This window comes from Artemia sp. Qi Xiang Cuo, chromosome 7 (assembly GCF_049724085.1).
Source record: "Artemia sp. Qi Xiang Cuo chromosome 7, ASM4972408v1, whole genome shotgun sequence".
NCBI lineage: Eukaryota > Metazoa > Arthropoda > Branchiopoda > Anostraca > Artemiidae > Artemia > Artemia sp. Qi Xiang Cuo.
This window is the reverse complement of record NC_142800.1, coordinates 54,923,036-54,946,009: the sequence shown is the minus strand read 5'-3', so window position 1 is coordinate 54,946,009 and position 22,974 is coordinate 54,923,036. Positions and strand designations below refer to the sequence as shown.

The window sequence follows — 22,974 nt, the reverse complement described above, 5'->3', positions numbered from 1 at the left end:
TTTTCTTATCCTCTGGAAGATATCAGAAATATACCCTTGGTCTTTGTAATCTCCAGTCGACGAGAAATGAGTACCAGTGCTTGCAAAATGAGTTTAACTCATCTTATTGTCTTAATATATAGGTTGAATTATAAAGTAAGTTAAACCAAATTCACTTTTGCAGATCAAACTTCAGCTATTTTCGTAAGTATCATGATGTCGTTTCCTATCCCTTTAAATATGGTTATTAACAGTTTGCATAGGATTTAAATTCGGAAAATTTACACTTCCTTTCTCCAAAACTCTGTCTTGATTATTGTTCTGTAGTTGATTTTTAATTTGTTAAAATTATTTCAGCCTGTTGGGATTCTGACCCTCACGATCGACCAACTTTTGAGAGCATTTTGAAGTATCTCGATGACATAGTTCATTCCTTTGCTCAGACCCCAAAGGAATCTTTTCATATGCTTCAAGATAATTGGAAACAAGAAATCGAAGCCCAGTTCTCGGATATTCGCCATAAAGAAAAAGATCTGAGATGCAGAGAGGAAGAGCTGCGAAAAGCTCAACTTCAACAGAAAATATTTGAGGAAAACCTTCGAAAACGAGGTAAAAATTTTCTAATTCCACTGAACATTCCTATTCATTTACCTAACAACTTGATGATGCAGGTTGTGACATGACTTTCCAAATGTGAATTATGAGCTACTGAAATGAAATCTGTCCTTGATTCCATATATGGAAGAGGAACAAAAAACTGTTTCTTGTCAACAATTAAAGAAAAAAAAATATGGTGTTATTTTGTATGATATGATTACTCTTTATACAATATGATATAACCTTATAATTTGTATGGTAACTACTGGTATTCAAGTACTTTTCGGATTTCGATCTAAGAGCTTTTTAAAATACAATTAGACCATGTAAACAAACAATTTGCATGCGGGTGAGGCACTTACATAAATATCAGTCATAGCTACACAAGAGTCGTGTAAGTATACGGATCACCGTCCTGAGCCCCCAAGACACCAGTATAGGGATCTCTTCATCACCATGGTTCTGTTCTGGGGTCTGCAGGCTCCTATAATGGCACTGGTAGTGAATACTCTGATTCTTTCATGTTTCATTTTTTCTTCATTGTTTATGCATATGTTGAAGCCTGCAGAATGTTCCTGAATTCTTAAACCATAGCAGCTATCTTGAGATTGTAAAGTACTTAAAAACGTGCGTTTTAGGTGGTGTCTTCGTTTTTAGTAATCAGTCATTGGGCTCTAGGGAACAGTAAAAAAAGCAATCTAGAAGGCACCATAGCACTACCTTGATGACCGTACTTTGGCAGCTCTAAAGTTTCAAATGGCAACTCCTGTAAATTATGGCATGTCTGAATTTTCTCTGGAAAATATTTCGTGTTTTGTACGAAAAATGATCCCATCAAACGTTACAAACAGTTAAAAGGCTCTCCCGTATAAACTAGGCTTATTCACGATCCGATTTTTCATGACGTTTACTTTGTTATACTGTAGAGCAATTTGTTGAGTTGAATAACTCAGATATCATTGGGCGACTAAGGAATCTAGACGAAGGAAACATTGACAGCCAATTGATTATTTATATCTAATTAACAACTATTGCCTTTTGTAATTTTCTGATTGAACCATGGTTACACGTATGTGTGGGTTAACTCTGGATCCATAAAATCAGAAATGTGAAATGCGCAGACGAGACAAACTTTGCTTTTTGAAATGCATTTTACGAATGCGTATCTTGTTAAGAAACTTGCACTCTTAAGGAGGGAGAATTCCCCTTTTAAGTAAGCTTTCCTTTAGGTTATCTTCCTATTGGTAGCTAGCATCCTTATAAAATTCATATGTTTGGAATATGCCAAAACTGAAAAGAAGATAAACATATGTTTTTCAATTTCGAAATTCCTTTTTTATAAGTATCAGGAAGAACAGGGACTGGTTGGCGAATTTTTTCATCATCCTTATTGTAATGATGCTATGTAAATGCCGGATTAAAATATACAGGATTAATTACTTCCAAATTACTACTACTACTAACTACTAACAACTCACCGCAGCACCAAGCCGCCTGAAACCAGCACAGCTTCGCACCCTCCTCATCCATCCCAATCTATTCAAAGCCTTCCTCTTTACACCCTCCCAGGAAATTCTCATTTCCTTTAAATCTTTCTTTATGACGTCCTCCCACCCCAGACGAGGACGACCTGCTTTCCTCTTAGCCCTAGACGGCTGGCCGAAAGGACAGTCTTCGTCAATTTGTCAGTCTTCCTCCGCACAACGTGCTCTAGCCACCTCAACCTTTCTTTCATTATAGCTCTAGAGAGCGGTATTGAACCACATTTGTCACACAGCCTATTGTTCGAAATACGGTCAGTCAGCCGGGTACCCAGAACAATCTGTAATCAATTTCTCTGGAAAACACCTAGCTAATCTTTATCCGCTTTTCGGAGCGCCCATGTTTCAGAGCCATATTTGACCACTCTCATCACTGTAGCTTCTAATATTCTAATCTTGGTTTGCAGACTTATCTTTGTATTCTTCCAAACTTTTCTTTAACTGTAAAAAAAGACTCTGAGCCTTGGCTATTCTACTTTTAACATCTTCATTGCTCCCTCCATCTTTACTAGAAATACTACCAAGGTAAGTAAAGCTGCCCACCTGATCAATCTTGTTGTTACCCAACGTCACCTTTTCATCTTCACTTATTCCTAGCCTTAGTGACTTAGTCTTTAACATTAATTTTTGAACCTATTCTAGCACCCTGAACTCGCAATAGCTTTAAAGGTTCATTCATTTTGATCACACTTTCATCTAGGATGCTTAAATCATCAGCATAATCTAAGTCCAGGAGACTTTTTCCTCCCCATTTGATTCCGTGGTCTTCCTTTTCCTTTCCTGTGCTCCTTAAAACAAAGTCCATCAGAATAATCCATATAAATGAGGATAGAACACAGCCCTGCTTAACTCCTGATTTAACACAAAACCAGCTGCTAACCTCATTTCCTACCTTAACCGCAGCAGTGTTACATGTATGTTGGCAGACTCTTTATGCAAACGGTGCAAATTGTTTCAACCACTTACTGTTATTTTAAAATTTCTTGGGCTATACCCAATTATTTATATTTTTTTAAGGCATAAATCTGAGTTAAATGTTTATATTGATGAATTGATCCACAAATGTTTTCCTTTCTTTGAAATCGATGGGTTGCTTTAAATGTCTTTCAGCATGTCAACTCAATGCCAAGTAGACTCCAACGACTTGACTAATAAATGAATTAGTAGATCATCTAAGGCTCTGTTTCCACAGTATCCTATACCTGCAAACTGGAAAGTCAGTTTAATATTGATTAGAAAGTTCCTGAATCAGAACGATTGAAAAAATAGTGACCTAAAATGCACTTTTTAGGTCTTCTCACCCTCACCCTCCGTTTAAATTATCTCTTGCATTAATTTCACAGAATTTATAAACATTTTGTTGTTTTTTTTTCTCAGAAAAAGAATTAGCCGAAAGAGAAATCAACTTGCTTGAGAGGGAGTTGCGAGTTATGATCAATCAACAAGCCAAAATCTCATCACCTGATGTACCTGAACCGAACAAACGAAAGGGGAAATTTAAAAAGAGCCGATTGCGCTTGCTTCGCAAGGAGAGCCCTCCACAAATATCCTGTCCTACTGGTGAGTTTTCTTCTTTTTTTTTTACTTCTGTTGCTCTTAAATCGAAGTTCTCATATCTAAAAATCTTAAGCTCCAAGAGGAAATTTTATGCTAGTCTTTCTTTCTTTTAAAAGTCGATTACGCTACTAGTCTACTTTGAGCGCATTTGAATGATATGAGAAGCTTCTATCAAGCACTATCAAACAAGATAAGCTTATTTTTGAAGTTCAACAAAAGTTTGCGATACAGGTATTCAACTGAGCAATCTTTTGGTAACCGATAAATTTGGTGCTTGTGCTCGTCTGTCTTCTTTTTCTTCCAAAAATGTTTTCATAAATATTGCTTGCTTAATCTGAACAATTAATCTTTTCGAACGATATTCAAGCGAATTAAAAAGAACATGTGGAATAAGTTTGAATTTTCTTTTGATTATTTACCAGTTGATCCTCAAGTAGATATTGTTTATGAGCCATGTATTGATCATTTGAATAAACTGAACGTTAAATAAGCATTGCAACACTGTCTTCCAAGGCACAGTACCATCATTACAGATAACTTCAAGGCACGCCTAATGCCTGGCCCCTTTTTTTTAACATTGCATGATATACAAGACGGACAACTGTATTATATACCTTTTGTTTGTGTGCTCTACTTAGAATTTTAAGATGCTGACCTGTCTCCATCACTAATATATTGAAATCATTTCCATAACTAACTAATATTATAGGAAAATATGGCAGTCTTGTAATATGTCATTCTGTTCCAATTGGTAGGATAAAGGGCAGTTCAGGCGCTTCTACAAGTTTTTTCCAGGTTGTTTTTTAAAACATCGAACCTCTCATTTAACTGAAAACTGTTTAGCTCCTTGTACTACTACTACTAAAAACTCACCGTAGCACCAAGCTGACTGAGGCCAACACAGCTACGCACGCTCCTCCATCCCAATCTATTCAAAGCCTCTCTTTTTACACCCTCCCAGGAAGTTCCCATTTCCTTTAAATCTTTCTTTGATTTTATGACGTCCTCCCGCCCCAGACGAGGAGAACCTGCTTTCCGTTTAGCCCTAGACGGCTGGCCAAAAAGGACAATCTTCGACAATCTGTCATCCTTCATCCGCCCAATGTGCCCTAGCCATCTCAACCTTTCTTTCATTATAGCCCTAGAAAGCGGGATTGAACCACGTTTTTCGTGCAGCCTACTGTTTGAAATACGGTCAGTCAACCGGGTGTCGAGAACAGTCCGTAGGCAATTTCTCTGGAGAACATCTAGCAAATTTTCATCCACTTTTCGGAGTACCCATGCTTCAGAGCCATATTTGACCACTGTCATCAGTGGTCAAAACTTAACTATTATTCTAATCTTGGTTTGTAGACTTATCTTCCTATTTTTCAAAACTTTTTTTAACTGTGAAAAAAACACCCTGAGCCTTGGCTATTCTACTTCACTATTTCACTGTCATCTTCACTGCTCCCACCTTCTCTACTAACAATACTACTGAAGGAAGTGAAGCTGTCCACGTGATCGATCTTTTCGTTACCCAACGTCACCTTTTGACCTTCACTTATTCCTAGTCTCAACGACTTAGTCTTCTTAACATTAATTTTCAAACCTATTCTAGCACCCTGAACTTGCAATACCTCTATAATTTCATTCATTTTGCTTACACTTTCATCTAGGATGCTTAAATCATCAGCATAGTCTAAGTCCAGGAGAATTTTTCGTCCTCCTTTGACTCCGTGGTCTCCCATTGCCTTTCCTGTACTCCTTAAGACAAAGTTCACCAAAATAATCCATATGAAGGGGAATAGAACACAACCCTGCTTAACGCCTGATTTAACACGAAACAGGCTATTACCCTTCTTTCTTACCTTAACCACGACAGGCATATGTCTGTATAGACCCCTAACTACTTTAAGGTATTTGCCTTGTGTACCATATAAGGAAAATACCTTCGCTAGAGCTCTTGAGCCAATTAGTTCTAACGATTTTCTATAGTCTACAAAATTGAGGACCACAAGTGTTTGACCAGACACTTCTCAATTATTAACCTAAGAGTGAAAATTTGGTCGACACATCCTCTACCTTTTCTAAAACTGCGCTGTTCTTCTCTTATAACTTTGTGTACAACATCTTTCAGTCTAAAAATACTATATTACTAAATAATTTGCTACCTAAAGAGACCAGACTAATGCCTCGGTAATTACCACACTCACTCTTATCACCTTTTTTATAAAATGGCTTAATTAAGGTTTTCCGAAAATCGTTAGGTACCTCCCCTTTTTCAAAAATCATATTCATAACCTTCAGTAACTTATTTCTAACCTCATAACCACAATATCTAAGAAAATAAATTACCTCACTATCAGCACCTGGAGCCTTATTATTTTTTAATCCTTTTAGTATTGTCGCTAATTCTTCCTCACAAAACAAATCTTTCTTCACGTCCAAGGTATCACAAACTTTTTCATTTTCCTCTATATCTTCTCCTGCAACTCTATCTCAGTATAGCAAATTCTCAAAATGTTCTGCCCATCTCTATTTACCTCTTTTCTTATCACTAATTGTGGCACCGTTCCTATCTTTAACTGGAACAAGTCCAGATTGACTACTCCCTCTCAATTTATTAACGTGCCAGTACAATATTTTACTATTATGTATATTACATAATTATATATATATATATATATATATATATATATATATATATATATATATATATATATATATATATATATATGTATATATATCCTTGTGACGTTTCGTTTCGTTTCATTTTTGTGCTGTAATTTTTTTTTTCGGCTTCACTCTTTTCAGTTTTTCTTCTTTTTTCAAGTAAATTTGAATATCCACTGTATAACTAAATCAAGTTACTAAACTGTTGGATCTATTCTAACAGTTGAGAAAATCATTACATCTTGTTATCACTTAGTTCTCTATTCTTGTATTTCTCGATCCTATCTATTTCTCCTGTTTGTCTTCCTGCTGAGCCAAAGCTTAAAATGATTAGACAGGTACATTTGCACTAACAAGTACACCTGATAAATGTTGATTATATATCTAAATATTTCCCTTTTATTGCAATAAAACAATTTAGAAACATTTCAGAGAAAATTTGTTTTATGTTGGTAAACCATAAATTGCTTCTTATCATAAATTTATATGAATAGATTTCAGACACAAAATCGCAGTTCAATTGACGCCATCTAGATTGGAGATGAATCGAATTCAACATCAGTTGCAGAACGGTTAGTTTATATTTGTCCATATGGTGGCGTGACATGCACTCTTAATTAATTGCATGCTCTCTGCTTTAATCTACAATTCTATTTCGATTCTTTGCTTTATTTTGTGGGAATAACCTGTGATTTGATATATATATAATTATATATATAATTATATATAATTATATATAATTATATATAATTATATATATATATATATATATATATATATATATATATATATATATATATATATATATATATATAATTATATATAATTATATATAATTATATATATATATATATATATATATATATATATATATATATATATATATATATATATATATATATATATATATATATATATATATATATATATATATATATATATATATATATATATATATATATATATATATATATATATATATATATACTTACCCAAGTAGAAACTTACCCAAGAATTTATCATCAAACTTGTTAAAACTTCCTAGAAACTGATTCGTAGAGTATCAATCTTTTTATTTTCCATAAAATCACATAATTTGGATTGTGTTTGCTGTTGCATGAAACCAATAATATGGAAAAAGGAAAGGGTTTTTTCTTCGTCACTGGGATTAACAAAAACCAAACTCGAAGGTGAAAACACAGCTGTGTTCCCGGTGCCATCGATATGCACCATGGATTTTGTCCTCCCTATTCTAATTCCTCCCTATTTTTTCCATTCTTAATCTATACTTCCTTGGTTCAACACCTTCCGTGTATTCGAATAAGTCCTTTATAACCTGCTGAATTCTAGCTTGTTTCAAAGCCTTTGATTAAGTCTTTGCCACGAATTGATAAAAGAAAAAGTCAGATACTAACGGTTACTTCTTTTTATTCTTGCGTGTGAAGTTGTCTTTTTTTTTCGGAAAGTCATTACTTGAGTTCAGCACGGCCATGCTGATTCAAACAAGTCCCCTTTTCATCATCTTCATCACTAGTTATATATCTCTTGTAGCTAATTCAGGTGACAAAATATAAATTCAGATGTAAAACTTAGCAAATCTAGTAAATTTATAGAGATAATAAACGCTTCGTTTTTTTTTTCTAATTGTTGGGCTCTGGAGAGCTTGATATCATCTTTTCTGACACTGGAAGATTTTTGTGATCGATTGAGTGATCATGAGTCTGATCAATATCCATTGCCAAAATCATTTACCTCCACAAAAGACGAAATCCTATCCCCTAAATCTCTATCTAATTGTGTTCCATCTTTTCCTAAAATTTATGATATAGCTTTTTTTTTAATGAAAAACTAAACAAACAAAAACTCATAAGTTTCCATAAGGTATGAAACTTCATAAAAAAAAACTTGCAATTACCCCAGCCTGAGTTAATGGGAGTCTGAATTACTGTGAATCTGAGTCGAACAAGATGGGAGTCTGATCCACAAGTGGTGCTTAATTATGGGATCATTTCTGTTTTTTTCTACCTTGCAGTCAACCACAGAAGGGTATAATTATAGCTTCAAAATACTTCGTATATAACCTTGCAAATAAATGTAAAAATATTTTATATCTTTGGTATTTTCCATGGTGATGGCTTTCTTCTTTTCTTAGATTTTAGACACAATATTTCTGTACAGTCAGAAAGTTTGGAAAGTAGCTACGATGAGCTTGTAACATCTTCACCACACCCACGACTAAGAGCTTTTGCATGTAAGTAGTTGCTTCACCTTGCTTTGCTTGTACGGTACAATTATTTGATATCAGTGTTGGAACACGTAATTGTTGTACATATCTACAGTAAACTCACTTTATTTCATTTAACCTTGTCATTCACATCTTAAAAGCATTAATTCTAAGCCTATTGGTTTTTAATCAAACCCCACTATAAGTAAAATATACCTTTGTCTGTCATAATCACTGCGTAGTGAAGACTCGAATTTTGGAGTTAAACTTGGCAGGTGTGTGCTCTTTTAAGGTTTCTCTGAAGAGGGGTTAATAATATCCATGTGATTAAATTCCAAACTACCACTTTAAAAGGAATGAAAACGATTATTGAAGAAGGAAATTAACCCTCCTCAGGTTCTTAACTTGCAATTGCTTCTTAAAATCTGAATGCACTACTAACGGATACCTATTTACACCAATATGTGGATGCTTCTTATATGCTACCTCTATTCTCGTACAAGATGCTTGATTTAGTTCCAAAGATGGGCTAGGAAAACGAATTCAATCTGCCTGACCGAAGCGAAGATGCAATTACATTGTTATTTTCCTGCTGGATTCCTGTAAATTGTGTGTATGTCAACTATTTTAAGAGGTGGATACAATAAATTGCAAAATGTGAAAGACAAACACAATTTGGTAGGGAGTTGAGTTCTGCCTTCGAATTTGGAATGTCTCAGTTTTATAAGCAACTATATTCAGGCCTGTGAATCATATTTTAAGTCGGCTTTCAAGTTTGGACAGTTGGACAGTTTGGACAGTTGAATGGACAGTTCCTTTGAAGGTGCCACACGAGTGGCATTCTCAAGGATCAAGAATCGTGTTTCATAAAATATAACACGCAAATAAGGGTTTGTAATCAGATCTCACTCTTGGAGTATGCAGAATTTGAATATTCTGAGAGCTACAGAGCTTATAATTCGACCGAGCAAATACAAAGAATGAAGTAATTTTAAGGGATATGGGAAGATCTCGGTGGAGCTGAAGAAAATAGAAGGACGTACAGGAAACATCCAGTAATAAAAGTTTTCCAACATCGAGTAACGATTTAGCTGCTAAACGATCTGTTTTCTGGATTAGATTTATTGCCTTATTTTGTGTGTTTGAAAGCCGTTGAAGAAAAAAAAGAAATGGATATATCCGTGTGACTGGATAATAAGAAACATAGGACCGAATTAAACTATGAAAGAGAATTCTTTGAACAATTTTGCTAAGAATAAGAAATTCTTAGAACAATAACACCCTTTCGAAGCTTAAAAGGCGTATCTCAATTTGTATTTCATTTTTTCAAACATAATGGATCCAGTCTACCTTACTCTCTAATTGAAAACTATGTTTTATTTGGGAATGACCGAAAATGACTAAAAAAAGTGAAATGAACTTTAAAATGTATGCTCCCTGTAAAACATGCCTTTTTGCGACAAGCCTATTGGTATAACTTGCACCGAAATGGCAAGATACTTGCAGTTTTGGATTTATTTGGTTAGATCCATCCATCCATTCACCTCATCTGAATTGTAAAATTATCTAGACCTCTCTTTTTGAAAATCTAAGCTTGCTCTAAGAAATGAAATTTTCCTTTTCTCAATGATTTTGAACGCGTTTTTCGACCTAAATAAAAATAAATTTCAAAAATGTAGGAGAATAAATGGATAAAATTAAGTCTCAGCTATCGAGTAATCGTAAAACTGTCCTCTTACGTCCACACATTAAAGTGGTGGGACCGCAGAAAAGGAGCATACCAAGAACTCGCACAGGAAACATAGGCCCGAAATGGTCTAAAAAGGTGTCTTCAATAAAGTTTCTTCATATATTGCTTCTAAAGATTTGGTTTCTCGAGATATGCTTTTTTGCTTACGGGAGTTCTTTCATTATGTAAGTTAAGATCTGCTGTGAAAGCAGGCTTGTGATTCCAGAATGCCAAACGTTTATTTGACAAAAGTCTTCCCCATAGGAGTCAAATCCCTGTTAATGTAAAACAAGAAGTTCAAGATACTTCATTACGCTTCATATATTTAGAAAGTTGGGAACAATTTTTAAATTTATATTTTGCACTCTTTCGTCAATGATTTATAGCCTAAAAGTGAATTATTCCGACAAGTGTAACCTAGGGCTCAGTAGCAAACAGTTTGAGCTTTCAAATACTGTAATGAAGTATATAAGTCTTGAGAATATCAGTGAAATTGAAGATTGAATTTTTAGCCATTTGAGTTAAAACTACACGCCGAGGCTAAGTTGCATTACCAAATAGCCACCTAAAACGAAGGTGTAAACAAGTTTTAAACCAATCTTCTTATATATTTGACCCTTTCTTTATTTATCTTTCAAATCCTTTTATTCAGTTTATTCAATTCAGTGAGTCTATTAAATTCAGTTGTTTTTATTTCTATTTATCGAATTTCTATTTATTCCTTTAATCGAATCCCTTCTCCTTTTATTTAATCTTGAAGTTGTCTAATTGATTTGGCTTTGTTTGTAGTTCCTGTTGATGGTGTGAAAGGTAAAACCTGGGGCCCTTCTTCTGTACATCAAAAAGACCGAAGCTATTTTGTTCGGCCGCCAATAGTGGATCAATGGAGCAAGAGTGTTCCTAGTTTGGAAAAACCTCTAAAAGCTGGTTTACCCAAGGAAGGAAGCTCTAATGAGTCAGGTAGTATGTCTTTTTATTCATATTTTACTTTTGAGCTTCATTGTCGCAACTGTATTAACAGATTTATGAGGTTCTTTGATATGGTAAAACCAATGGTCTCATAGTTGTCATGCCAGACGCCACGCTGCCACTGTTCAGAAATAATTATTTATTACCAAATCTTAATTTCAAGGTATTTTATATTTAGAAAGAAAAATTCTCGGATCCCCTCTACCTTAGAAATGCTATAATTTTGCCAAATTTCTGCAACTTTTTATTCACGTTATCAAATAAAATGTATTTCTTTATCCCCCCCCCCCAAAAGGAAAGCACGGGCCTGGTTGTTGGGTAGTGATTAATGTCATTTTTGTCTGTTGCCTATTTGCTTTTTTAATCCCATTATGAGAGTGCCCGGCCATTGTTTGCACCATGTTGGTGTGAAGAATGGCAATTTTTGTGACCATTTTCATAATTAATGGGGCCTTCTTGAACTTGGAAGCCAGTTACAACACCTGGAGCACCTTTCTCAAGGGAATGCTTTAATAAGAATATGCAATCGACCGGTTTCATATTTTCCGTTACAATAGCTTCAGTATTACCAGATCAAAATTTAGTATAAGATATGCTGGACCTCTAACTTGTGAAGATATGCTGAATGAGTTAAAATCGTGTTGTTTTTTCCAGAACTCTGGAAATAGCTGAAATTACATTGTTTGATGTTGAATTTGATGCTGTTTTTTGGACTGTCTAAGGTTTTTTTCGGGGGGGGGGGATCTGGCAGTGTGTTTGTGTGGGGATTTCGATTTTTTTTTTTTTTTTTTTTTTTTTTTTTTTTATCATTATTATGTAGTTTGGGGGTCTGAGACCAAGTCAGTCAAGCTTCTTTTACTTTTTTTTGTCTCCATCCTCTCTGCTTATGTCGCGTGAATTGTTTGTGTTAATGTTGCATATTGTTTAATCCCTTAGAGGCTGTAACCTCTAGGCATTGTTGTGATGTATACATTTTTTTTGTATGACAAAAAATAATTATTATTACTGTCATGCAAAGGTGCTTAGTTTGGATTTACCCATAATGTTCTAATCTGCTTACCCATCTTATTGCCAGAACGGCTGTAGGTCTCTTTGAGGTGTCATCTTCGGTACGAGTAACGTTAAAAGGATGGTTAAATTTGGTTGGTTGATGTTAAGAAAACAGTTTGAGGTGAAAATAGTCCGGGGGAAGTAGGAGAAGAAGTCTGCTCCTTTGCCGCTTGATATAGACATAGCCTCTTCCTTGATTTAGGCTTACACAGCCTTTTATATATTTTTTTTTTAATAAAATATTTTTTTTCAAAACCACAGTCACAAGCAAAGGATGCCGAATTTCTTTCGTCGGTTAGAAATGACAGAAATTAATTTTTATAGTTATGAATCACCATAAATTCACATACAAACAATGTAATTTGAGCAAATGGTAAAAAATATACACAGAATAAAAAAGATCAGTCGAATAAAATTAACCAGAAAAAAAAAATACAAAACACTTTAAAAGTCTGTCGAATAAAAACAACTGTCAAAAATAAAAATCAACTGAAAATAAGAGAAAACGCGGACTCAAAAGGGATTAAAAAGACTGAAATTAAGCATTAATCCTGCCAATAAAGTTCTTCATATACCCCTCTATTTTATAGTAAATTGGAGGGATTATAGAGACCTGTTGGTCTTTCTCCCTTGGGACGACAACTGAACCATATGTAGAGCACTGTTATTATCAACATTTAAGAATACCATATCTTGACTAAGTACACCATGTCTTCATCTCAAGCTTTTTAGTTTAAGATGGGAAATTAATTTTATATGTATTTTATAATTAAAAAAAATTATTGAGATTTATATCTGGGTTCCAGCGAAGCAAAATGAAAAATTAGAAACTATTCTTGAAGACCTCAAAACAAAGTTACCCCCTCTCATTTATGGACGAACCAAAAAAAAAAAAAATAATGTATAACCGAACGGGATAAAAAGAAATTCAGACACAAATAAAGATTGACGTTAAAACTTGAACAAGCCAAAATTACCCTCAACCAGAGGAACTATTACCCTCCTTAAATTCTTACTCTTCCAATTTGCCATTTGCTCTTTACTGGAAACTTACTACAATATAATAAATGCCCGATGGGTAGTTACAGCTGTTTTATCTATTTTCGAAAAATAGACGTGTTCATGTTTTCAGAGAAAATACTAAACATTTAACGACTTTAATTTTTACTGATGGGGGGGGGGGTCATATTCAGGGTAACTTACATGATTTTACATTAAAAGCTTTTTTAACTGTTATCTTTTTCCTTCTTATGCTTTATTGTTAGGGTTGGAGCTTCAAGCTTTGCCAAAAAAGCTATATACCGTTTTTCTAGTCAAATCTTTAAAAGTGTGAGCTTTCTTTATGTTACTCTGTGCTGCTACTGCTTGTGATGGTAGTACTACAAACTTTAATGCAACTGTGTTTTAATGTATAGGCTTCTTAATTCAACTGGTTAACACTACAAACACAAGCCACTCTTGTAATTTATCTTTTGTTCTAGACTCTAAAATCTTGATCTTTTTTTTAAGGTTTCTACGAGGATGGTCGCCAAAAATCTGAACGAACGACGATTGCCAGTGGTGAAAGAAAACGATACAAATATGGTATAGTTGAACTTGTCTTGGCACACGCCGCTGCTACGCTAAGTAGTGTTGCCACTGGTTTTGATGTGAGATTAGCAAGAGCTGCCATGCTTAGTCCTAAACCTGTACATAGTCAACGAAGGTAATCTCGTTAAAGCAATGCATTTACTGTCCAAAATAATTCTTGTCTCATTGAAAGTCAACCTTTCATAAATATCCGGTAGTTCATCTTTGGAGGCTGATAATCTCATTAAATTAAATGATAAAATGATAAATGATAATGAGATAAAATGATCTCATTAAATTAAATGGATTAAATGATAATCTCATTTAATCCAGTCCTTCATAAATACAAAATGGTAAACATTAAAGCCCTCGATGAGACAAGAGTCAAAACAACAACAATTGTTTACTAAGTTAAAACACACCATTCTTTATATATGGACTGGATGGTACTGTCTTACTCAGTTATCTCTATTCAATTTATTTCTCTGTTGCCACAATCCACTTAAGTATAATTTTTAATGCCAATTTGATGCAAACTTAGCTATGCATTAATGTATAGACATAATCATAATCGACCAATCGTTTGTAGCTTGTAGCTTTATAAGCATTTCTGATTAGTCCGAAGGGATGATAGTTAGAAATTGTTCTCTAGTTGAACAAACGTGCAAACTGGTTTTAAGATAAAAAAAACAAAACAAAAAAAAACAGGAAAAGTTATCTCGAGGGACAGGTGAACTCAACATAGTTTTATATAAATTAGCTTTCTACATTTGAATAATCATATCCTCAAAGTCCCAAAGCTGCTTTGTTATACTTATACACCAGTTTTTTGGGGGTGTTTGAATTGGTTGATCATTCCAAAACGACTTTTTATACTTATTTAGTTGGTACAATATTGAATAAGTATATTATTTTAATATGTATATTATTTTATTATATATAACTATTTAGCCTCAACTCCTAGATTTTGCAAAATAGATGTTTTATATGAAACGTCAACAAAAAGGAAATAATTTATTTTTCACCATCTGTTGATAGATCCTATATTTTAGTTTTACAATAAACTACGGGAATGTTTTGAATTAGATTTGCGCATGGTTTTTGTATAGACAGTGTTCTGAGCTAGATTTCTGCATGAAGAGTTTTTGGGAGGTGTCGATCCTGAAATATTTAGTGGTACCAATATATCGTTGTCCTGATACTGAAGTTTTTCTATGAAATGAGTGTAAAGGACACCCTAGACGGTCAATCGTTTTGATCAAAAGCTTCCGTCAATCAATTGATTAAAGCATGATTGACCGTCTAGGAACCGATTGAGTCATTCAAACTTTCTCTCAATCACCATCAACGCTTGACTCAAGCGTCAAACAGGTTCCTAGATGGTCAATCATGCTTTAATCAATTGTTTGGTGGAACCTGTTGATCTAAACGAATGACCGTCTAGGGTGTCCTTAAGTCCAAAACAAAAATTTCTCATCGATCTAAAAAAAATCATGCAATGCTAATCTTAAAATAATGTGTTTGGTTTATTTCCCTTGGAAATCCCTTCTACGATTACTACAAGCTCATTTCAGCGTTGACCTGCCTCTGAGACTAACAAGCTTGCAGACACCCCTTCATCTCGCTATGTTCAAAGGTTTTGCCATTTTAGCCTAACTTCAGTAGTCCAGTCTCTGTGACCACCGAACAGTCTATTTATTGGAACTTATCTAGGCATTTTATTTCGCCTTTTAGTCAAATACCAAGCTTCTAGGACAAGGACCAACATTTTAGGAGAAAAATCTGTAATTTTTACCTCGCAATTTTTATTTTGTCATATTTTGAATTAACTTTCGAACGTTCGAACGACGTGTCTAAAATCGCAGTTTGAAAATTAGAATTTTCCAAGGAAATGTTTTCGAAGAAACGAACTTATTTGCCGAGACAAGCAATAATTGGTTGTTGTTACATGCGAAATTTCCCAGAGCCTGATCCTCCTTCTGTAAAAGCGATACAGAATGCTCCGAGGAGGATGAAAAATCTCAAGGCACCAGAAACCTGCGGGATCACCGGGGAGATGCTAAAATTAGCAGGACCAACGATGCAATTATGGCTCAGTATGCTCTTCTCCGTCGTTTTGACAATTGAACTGATGCCACAAGAATGGAAGGAAGGGATGACATTCCCTCTATGAAAGCGCAAAGGTAGCCGAAGTGATAACTCCAACTATAGAGAGATCACCCTCCTGCTGGTTCCCGGCAAATTATTTGTCATGACGTTGACCGATAGAAGGACCTAGTTCATCCGTAAGCGCCGTTCAGCAGGCAGGTTTCATGCCCAAGAGATCTACTACCGAGCAGATCCTCACTGTATGCCAGGTCATTGAGAAAGGTCGTGAGTTCCAGCGTACAGTATTCATCACTTTTTTTTACTTAAAGCAGCCTTTGACTCGGTCGAACATGAGTCTCTCTGGCTGATACTTGGACAAACAGGTCTCCTGGACAAATACTGTCGCCTGTTCAAGGCGCTTTATACTGCTATGTAAAGCTCCGTTCAAGTTAATGGTCGTCGAAGCTCTCTGTTAAAAATAACTATCGATGTACGGCAAGGCTCTGCTGCTGCTCCTAAACTGTTCAGCGCGGTGATTGATTATGTCATGGATTGAGCCTCGAGTAGGCTCTCCTTCGCACTGAAATATGGCGACAGAGTTTTAGCCGATTGCGATTTCGCTGGTAATATTGCCCTGATATGCACTTCTGCAGCTGAACTTGAAAAGGCCCTCAACACGCTGTTGGATGAAGTCCTGAAAGTGGGACTACAATTTAGCTGACAGGACAAAATTATGATCGTTAACCCGACAGATAACACGACCAATTCACCAGCTTTCAACATATCAGGGCACACTGTCGAAAATCGTCAAGTCATTTACCTACCTTGGATCTGTCATTACGGCTAACGACTCAGTCGAATCTGAAGTTCAGTCGCACATCGGTAAAGCCCCATTAGTTATGGCATGACTTAGCTGTTCAATATGGTCAAAGCCGAATATCAGCCGAAGCACAAATGTGGATCTGTAACACCACTGTAATCCAAGTCCTCTTCTACGGTGCTGTGACCTGGACGGCTGCTGCTTCTGTTCGTGATGCCATAGACGTTGCCCAATCAAAGTTCCTGAGACGTATTGAAGGGATCAGGTGGTGCGACTTCGTCTCGAATATCCGACTACTGGCACTAACAGATCAGACACCCAATTCTCGTCAGCTTGCTGCACGAACTAGGGGCCCGACTGACATTATCGGGCCGATATGAGGGTCAGTATCAATATTGTATATCGGGAAAAAAAATATCGGTTATCGACCAATATATATATATATATATATATATATATATATATATATATATATATATATATATATATATATATATATATATATATATATATATATATATATATATATATATATATATTTATGCGCAACTTGTCCAGAAGAGGGCACCAGATTTCCTGAGGGAAGTTTTGCTTGACAAGTCTTTGGGGGCTGAGCAACCACCTAAGTCTGACCATGGTGAAGAGAGTAGCAGAGGTGAGTCAAATGAAGTCAAAGTCTATTTGTTGTCAATACACACCGGGCGCAGCAATGTTCGAAATATATGGTGACTTCGGGAACGTACATCTTCTACCAAAACAACTAAAAAGAATACAATAAACCATGCATTTCTGTTGAAGGAATGTTAACTTACGTGAGCGACAGATCCAAGATACCGCCGCGTGTCAACACCTTGGAAAATCCACCTATTTACCTTGAAAATTTAGCTTATGTGTCCGCATTTGTTGGCATACTGGGTGATTTTGTCGATACATTCTTTAAAACCCTCCTCCAAAATTAAAACAATAGCTGCATCCATGTGTCAAGTGTGCCTAGCATGAACTCGTTAGCAAGAGACCATATCATATGAATGTAAAGTTTTCACATTTATATATGAATGATTAAAATTAAAAGTCCCGCTATTGAAACTTGGGTTTTGAATAATCAATTTCAATTAATTTTCGTAAAAAACATTTCGTAATATCTTACGCTTCTCTCTATCAGATTTTCACGTATTTGTGTTTATGTAACTAAATCTGCTTCTTTGATTAATTTTTCTTCTTATCTGTCACTTCTGTAAAATACCCGCCATTTTGTTTTTGTGCTCAGAAGCTACTGATTAGAAAAAGTGACAAAAACCAAACAATTCTTGTAAATGGCCTAATTTTTGGAATCCACTGTGAATATTGAGGCTGTTCTTTGGTGTGTAATAGACCAAGGACAAACATGTGATTATGAATATGGGCAGAGAATGGGGGGCTTATACTTTAAGTTTTTTTCCGAAGGGGAATTTATCGGCCAAGTGTATCGGTATCGGACCTCAAATTCTATATGGGTCGGGCCCTTGCACGAACCCTACGGTGGTTTCGTCATTTGGTCCGCATGCCAGCAAACAATTCAGTTTTGATCCCTCTCGGCATGACTGGAAGCGCCCCTGCCGAAGGCCCCGTTTCAGATGGAGGGACAGCCTTACCTAGTTCCTCTTAATGATCGGTACTTATCTACAAGAAGCAGTCCCGCTTGCATAAGATCCTTCCACTGGTTAGCACACGTTTTAACTTCTTTTCTTCTTATCTTAAGTAATGACTTTATTTATTACTACTGTATTTACTTTTTGAATTTAACCTCGCCTAAAAAAAAATTAATTTAGCAAATAGGACTCAACCAGTTTTGAAATTTATTTAGCTAATAAAGAGTATTCCAGGCTGTTGCAACAAGTGCTAGAAAGTACCTGCTTGTGCGTCAGCCAGGGTGCAGTTTATGAACATACTGAAAATTATTGGGTTTCAGTTTTATTAGGATATTTGAACTCTAAAAATGGGGGAAATGGGCTGGTTTTCTATTACTGCCGGAACTTCTAATTTCTCTATTAATTATCTTTTTAGATTTCCTTATTATGCTTGTCTTATTAAGCTGTACAAGGCGTTGCATAACATGTAAATAATCACAGATATCTATGTAGGCCATCTATTGACGGTTCCCCCAGAAGTTGGCCTGAGGAAAATCCTCGGAGGCAAGCACCTCCTCCTCCTCTTCCCAGTGAACATTCCCAAGTTAGTTCTCAATCTAGTCAAATGTATTTGCATCATACTTACCACGGCCTTGGGCAGAAGACACGACCGCCTTTAGGAACAGATGCAAGACCCCTTAGGTTTGCTGAGGCATGCTCGACTCCTAATAGCAGAAGGAGGCGTGTTTCTGGGCGTAGTGATACAGAGGTAAGTTGCAAAATTTGGGGCGCTTTTAACATATTCAGAACATATTCAGCTAGGTCTTTGAGTGAATTTCTTGATTACATAACACATTGAAAAACCTGATTTGTAATTGTCATCAACTTAAAAAATATGACTTTGAGTTTTGAAAGTTTTTATTCTAGAAGATGGGAAAAATATGTTTAAAATGAAATACCCCTCCGATCAAAAAAAAATCCTGGATACGGCTCTACCTGTATCGTGCCCTACCTGTCTACCTGTATTGTGGCTTGTTTTTAGTGACGGGACGGTGAATCAGAATCGATAACTATTATGTAATTATTAGAAGGAAAGGAATCATATTATCAACTGGTAATAGAGGAAACTCCGCTTTGACTATGAGAAGAAGAACACCCTTCTACCCTTACCCAGAAAAATCATGAAACTACTTACAAAGAATGAAATAAAAATATTATTCGCCGCATTATTTCTCTCCTTTATTTTTTTTGTCCGTGTTTTTTTTTACTCGTGTTCTACTTTGTGCTGTAGATGAAAAATACTTTTGCCAAAGGGCATAATTGGCATATGTGTACATTTTTTTTCTTCTTCTTCTTAAATTTGATTTTTCCTTTTTCTGGATCAGTGTTTTGTCATTCATATCTCCCGCTATTATTATTATTACCATGGGTGGGCTCTCAAAACTACACAAATGCTCAGACTACAAAGGCCCATTGTGTCCCAACCCTTTTCCAAAAAACGATAGAGTACTAATAATATGGCGCCAGTAGCCACTATTCTATTTGCGTTCCCTCAAGTGTGGTATTTTGAGATAGGACTTGCCTATCTCTTTTTTTCCTCTTTTTAGGAGAGCCTTCCTTGGCAGTTTCAAGGTATTAACTTTTGCTTTTCACCAACCTGTGAACCACCTGTTAGCTTGAGACCAGCTTGAGCAGGTAACACTCGTTCTTTAAAAGAGAAGGTAGAGTCACCCATAACTCATCAGCCATCAGTTGCCCTTTATCCTCAGAACCAGTACTAGCAAGAAAAATTCTTTCTTCCGCATCGTATTGTCATCAAGAGATCCTGTTTTGGAACACGGTCGGCGCTTCACATGTCCGAGTAGATTTGAGAAAGTTTTTGGCACCCATTAAAGTCTTTAATCGATCCAGTCTCGACAGCTTATTGCACAAAATACCCTGCTTCATGGTCAGACATTGGGTCGGGTGACCAGTGGCTGGATGATTGAAATTAGCAGTAGTAGGCATCTATTTGTGGCTACTACTTTAAGAAGTAATCCCAGAAGGTTGTCACCACTACCCCCATATAATTCTCTATTTATTTTAAAATAAATAAATACTATTTTTCATTTACATCCATGAGGTGCTAAATGATTGTAAAAGTAACTAGTTGATGTAAATTTACTTCGAATCTCAAATTGTCTGCTAATAGAGCATCCTAACAATATCGGAGCATTGAAACGGCTTTTTCAAAGTTAGACACTCTTTAACTTTCTGCAAAGTTCTGAGATATAAGTAAAGTTGGTCTGGTATCCTTCAATTGCTTATTCTATTCTCATCGGAACCATTATTTTTGGGCACCAGATCTTTCATGGATTTTGAAACGACAAGTGAATATGACCTGAAAATTTTGTTTTTTAAAGTTTTCTTTCGACAAATGGTTTAAGCCCTATTATTTGTGAATGACACTGTTTCAACTACCCAGGCGTATACAAGAGTGGGAATTAGGTCCCAGATTTGGCACATGAGCTGCATTTCCTGACTGATGTAAAGAGGTGACTCCCCCCGTATCTACAAATTGGGGAGGCCACCGTTCATTCTCAGGGCAATTGAACTTAAAGCCTGAAATACCGGTTAGCTGTTCAGCTAGTTTTTTTTTCTAGATTTATATTTGTTAAACCTCCTAAAATATGACTAATACTTCTCGAGTATTCACCAACATGAATATATTTACGGCAATGGAAAAAAAATATGGGTACCGAAGCGAAGCTTGGCTCCTTTCAGAAGACTTGTCCCCTCGACCTTCAGTAAGCAGCGTCCTTTCTAGTGAATTCTTGTCTTGTATGAGCCAACCATTAAATATCAATTATAATTATTTAATGGACTAAGGTATTAGTATTTTGTAAAATAGTTGACGTTGTCGTAAATCTTGGAATAGAAATAAACTAACTAGCTTGCAGTTGGTGTTGAAATAGCAAGCAGAACGGATAAGTTACTGAGCAATTGTAAAAAGACCCTTTTCATAATTGGCTATTTTAAAAAGTTTTTTTTTGTGTCTGTGAGATTTTAGATTGCAATAAAGAATAGGTCTATATTAAAATCAATAAAAGTAAAGCATTTGCATTGACAATTAAATCAGTGTTGTATTCATAACATGATAACATACCGAATCAATGGTATATTGCCGTTACCCTTCTAGCAATGCTAGTCTACATTTATTTGGATGGGTTTATTTTTTTTTCTATCATAAAGGAGAAAATATTTCTTAATAGTTTTATCTGAGGTTTTTTTTTCTTCCTGCCTTTCTCACTTTCCTCTCTCTCTCTCTCCCCCCCCCCTCCTCTATCGCTATCACTCTCTCTCACTTTCCTTTATTGGTGCTATCCCTATGATTATTGAAGACAGTTCATTACAGAAGTGGTACGACTGAATATTTTTCTAGATTCATCACTCTATTTATCATTATTGACCTTTTTAAAAGATCTGTCAGAAAAATATCGCTATTTTTAGGGGATCATAAAACTAGTTTTATTTTATTGTGTTCACCATTGGTCTTAGTTCTTTTAATGATTAATTGTGAGTAAAATCGTATTTTATTATGCAAATCATTATTCTGTATTTCTATGTCTATAGGTTGTAACGGGTCACGCTGAGTATTCAAATCTTGCTTTGGATTACAGCGGTTCTGCGCCTTACGAAGGGCCTGCCCCACCCCCAAAGCCTACCTCTCCTTATGTAAATATAGCTCAAGAGATAGATAATCGTCTTTATGACAATCTTGCCACTATTCATCGGACTCCTGGGACTCCTCTACACAGAAGAACTCGGTCGGGAACTTCAGCTGCAGGCGTCAATCCAGGTTTTACGCTAGAAGATGAAGAATTGGCCGTCAAAGTGTATTTGCCCAGAGTCACTGACGGAGATTTGCGATTAGGGTAATTTGTTTGCTTAATATTTTTTAATCCTATTTTAGAATATATTTTGTATGAATAGCACAGCAAAGAATCTTTTTCAGTCGTAGATTTTGAAAATTCCAGCCCTTGCCCTTGAGTAGGCTCATATAAAATCCTAAAAGTTTGGGAAATCGGTAACCATAGAAACAGGGGTTTTGGTCGAAAAACATCAGCGCCATCTAACATTTGGTGTTTTGTGAAGGTTTCAGCTTAAAAACACCTTCCCAGTAGATTCTTCCCAAAATGGTGAAAAGTCCCTGATCTGTAATGTTGTCCTAAAAGGGTTCTGGAGTATACATTTAATCAAGGGTTCTAGACATATTGGGTATTCTAAATAATTAGCCAGTCTACTATTAACTGCTAAAGACCTGTAGGTTTTCCTGCGCTTTAAAATGTAGAGGAACTTTGTCACCAGTACCAGCCTATAGCAGCTAGTCTGCTGACCAAGTTTCCCAAGCTAGCCTGTATCTACTTTGCTTGATTTTTAGTAAAAACTGCTGTTGAAACTAACAAAATATGAATAATTCTTTATTTACTGTATATACTGATTGTTTTTAATGAAGAGTCTTTTTAGTTTAGTTTTATTAATAAAAAATAGAACTTGGCAAAATGCATTCATACACACACATATATATATATATATATATATATATATAT

At 35.5% G+C, this 22,974-nt stretch overlaps 1 protein-coding gene across 4 annotated transcripts in view; it reads left to right on the top strand.

Moving 5' to 3' along the window:
* slpr (mitogen-activated protein kinase kinase kinase slipper) overlaps positions 1 to 22,974 on the top strand; it is a 59,981-nt gene that overhangs the window by 31,245 nt on the left and 5,762 nt on the right. For 2 of the 4 annotated variants that reach the window (XM_089091608.1, XM_089091609.1), the window contains exons 5-12: positions 337 to 588; positions 3,495 to 3,677; positions 6,824 to 6,901; positions 8,482 to 8,580; positions 11,072 to 11,242; positions 13,811 to 14,006; positions 18,899 to 19,154; positions 21,998 to 22,299. In XM_089091608.1, the coding sequence (XP_088947734.1) occupies positions 337 to 588; positions 3,495 to 3,677; positions 6,824 to 6,901; positions 8,482 to 8,580; positions 11,072 to 11,242; positions 13,811 to 14,006; positions 18,899 to 19,154; positions 21,998 to 22,299 (1,537 nt within the window). The remainder of the gene's footprint in view (positions 1 to 336; positions 589 to 3,494; positions 3,678 to 6,823; positions 6,902 to 8,481; positions 8,581 to 11,071; positions 11,243 to 13,810; positions 14,007 to 18,898; positions 19,155 to 21,997; positions 22,300 to 22,974) is intronic. The other 2 variants (XM_089091610.1, XM_089091611.1) reach the window with 2 other exon arrangements.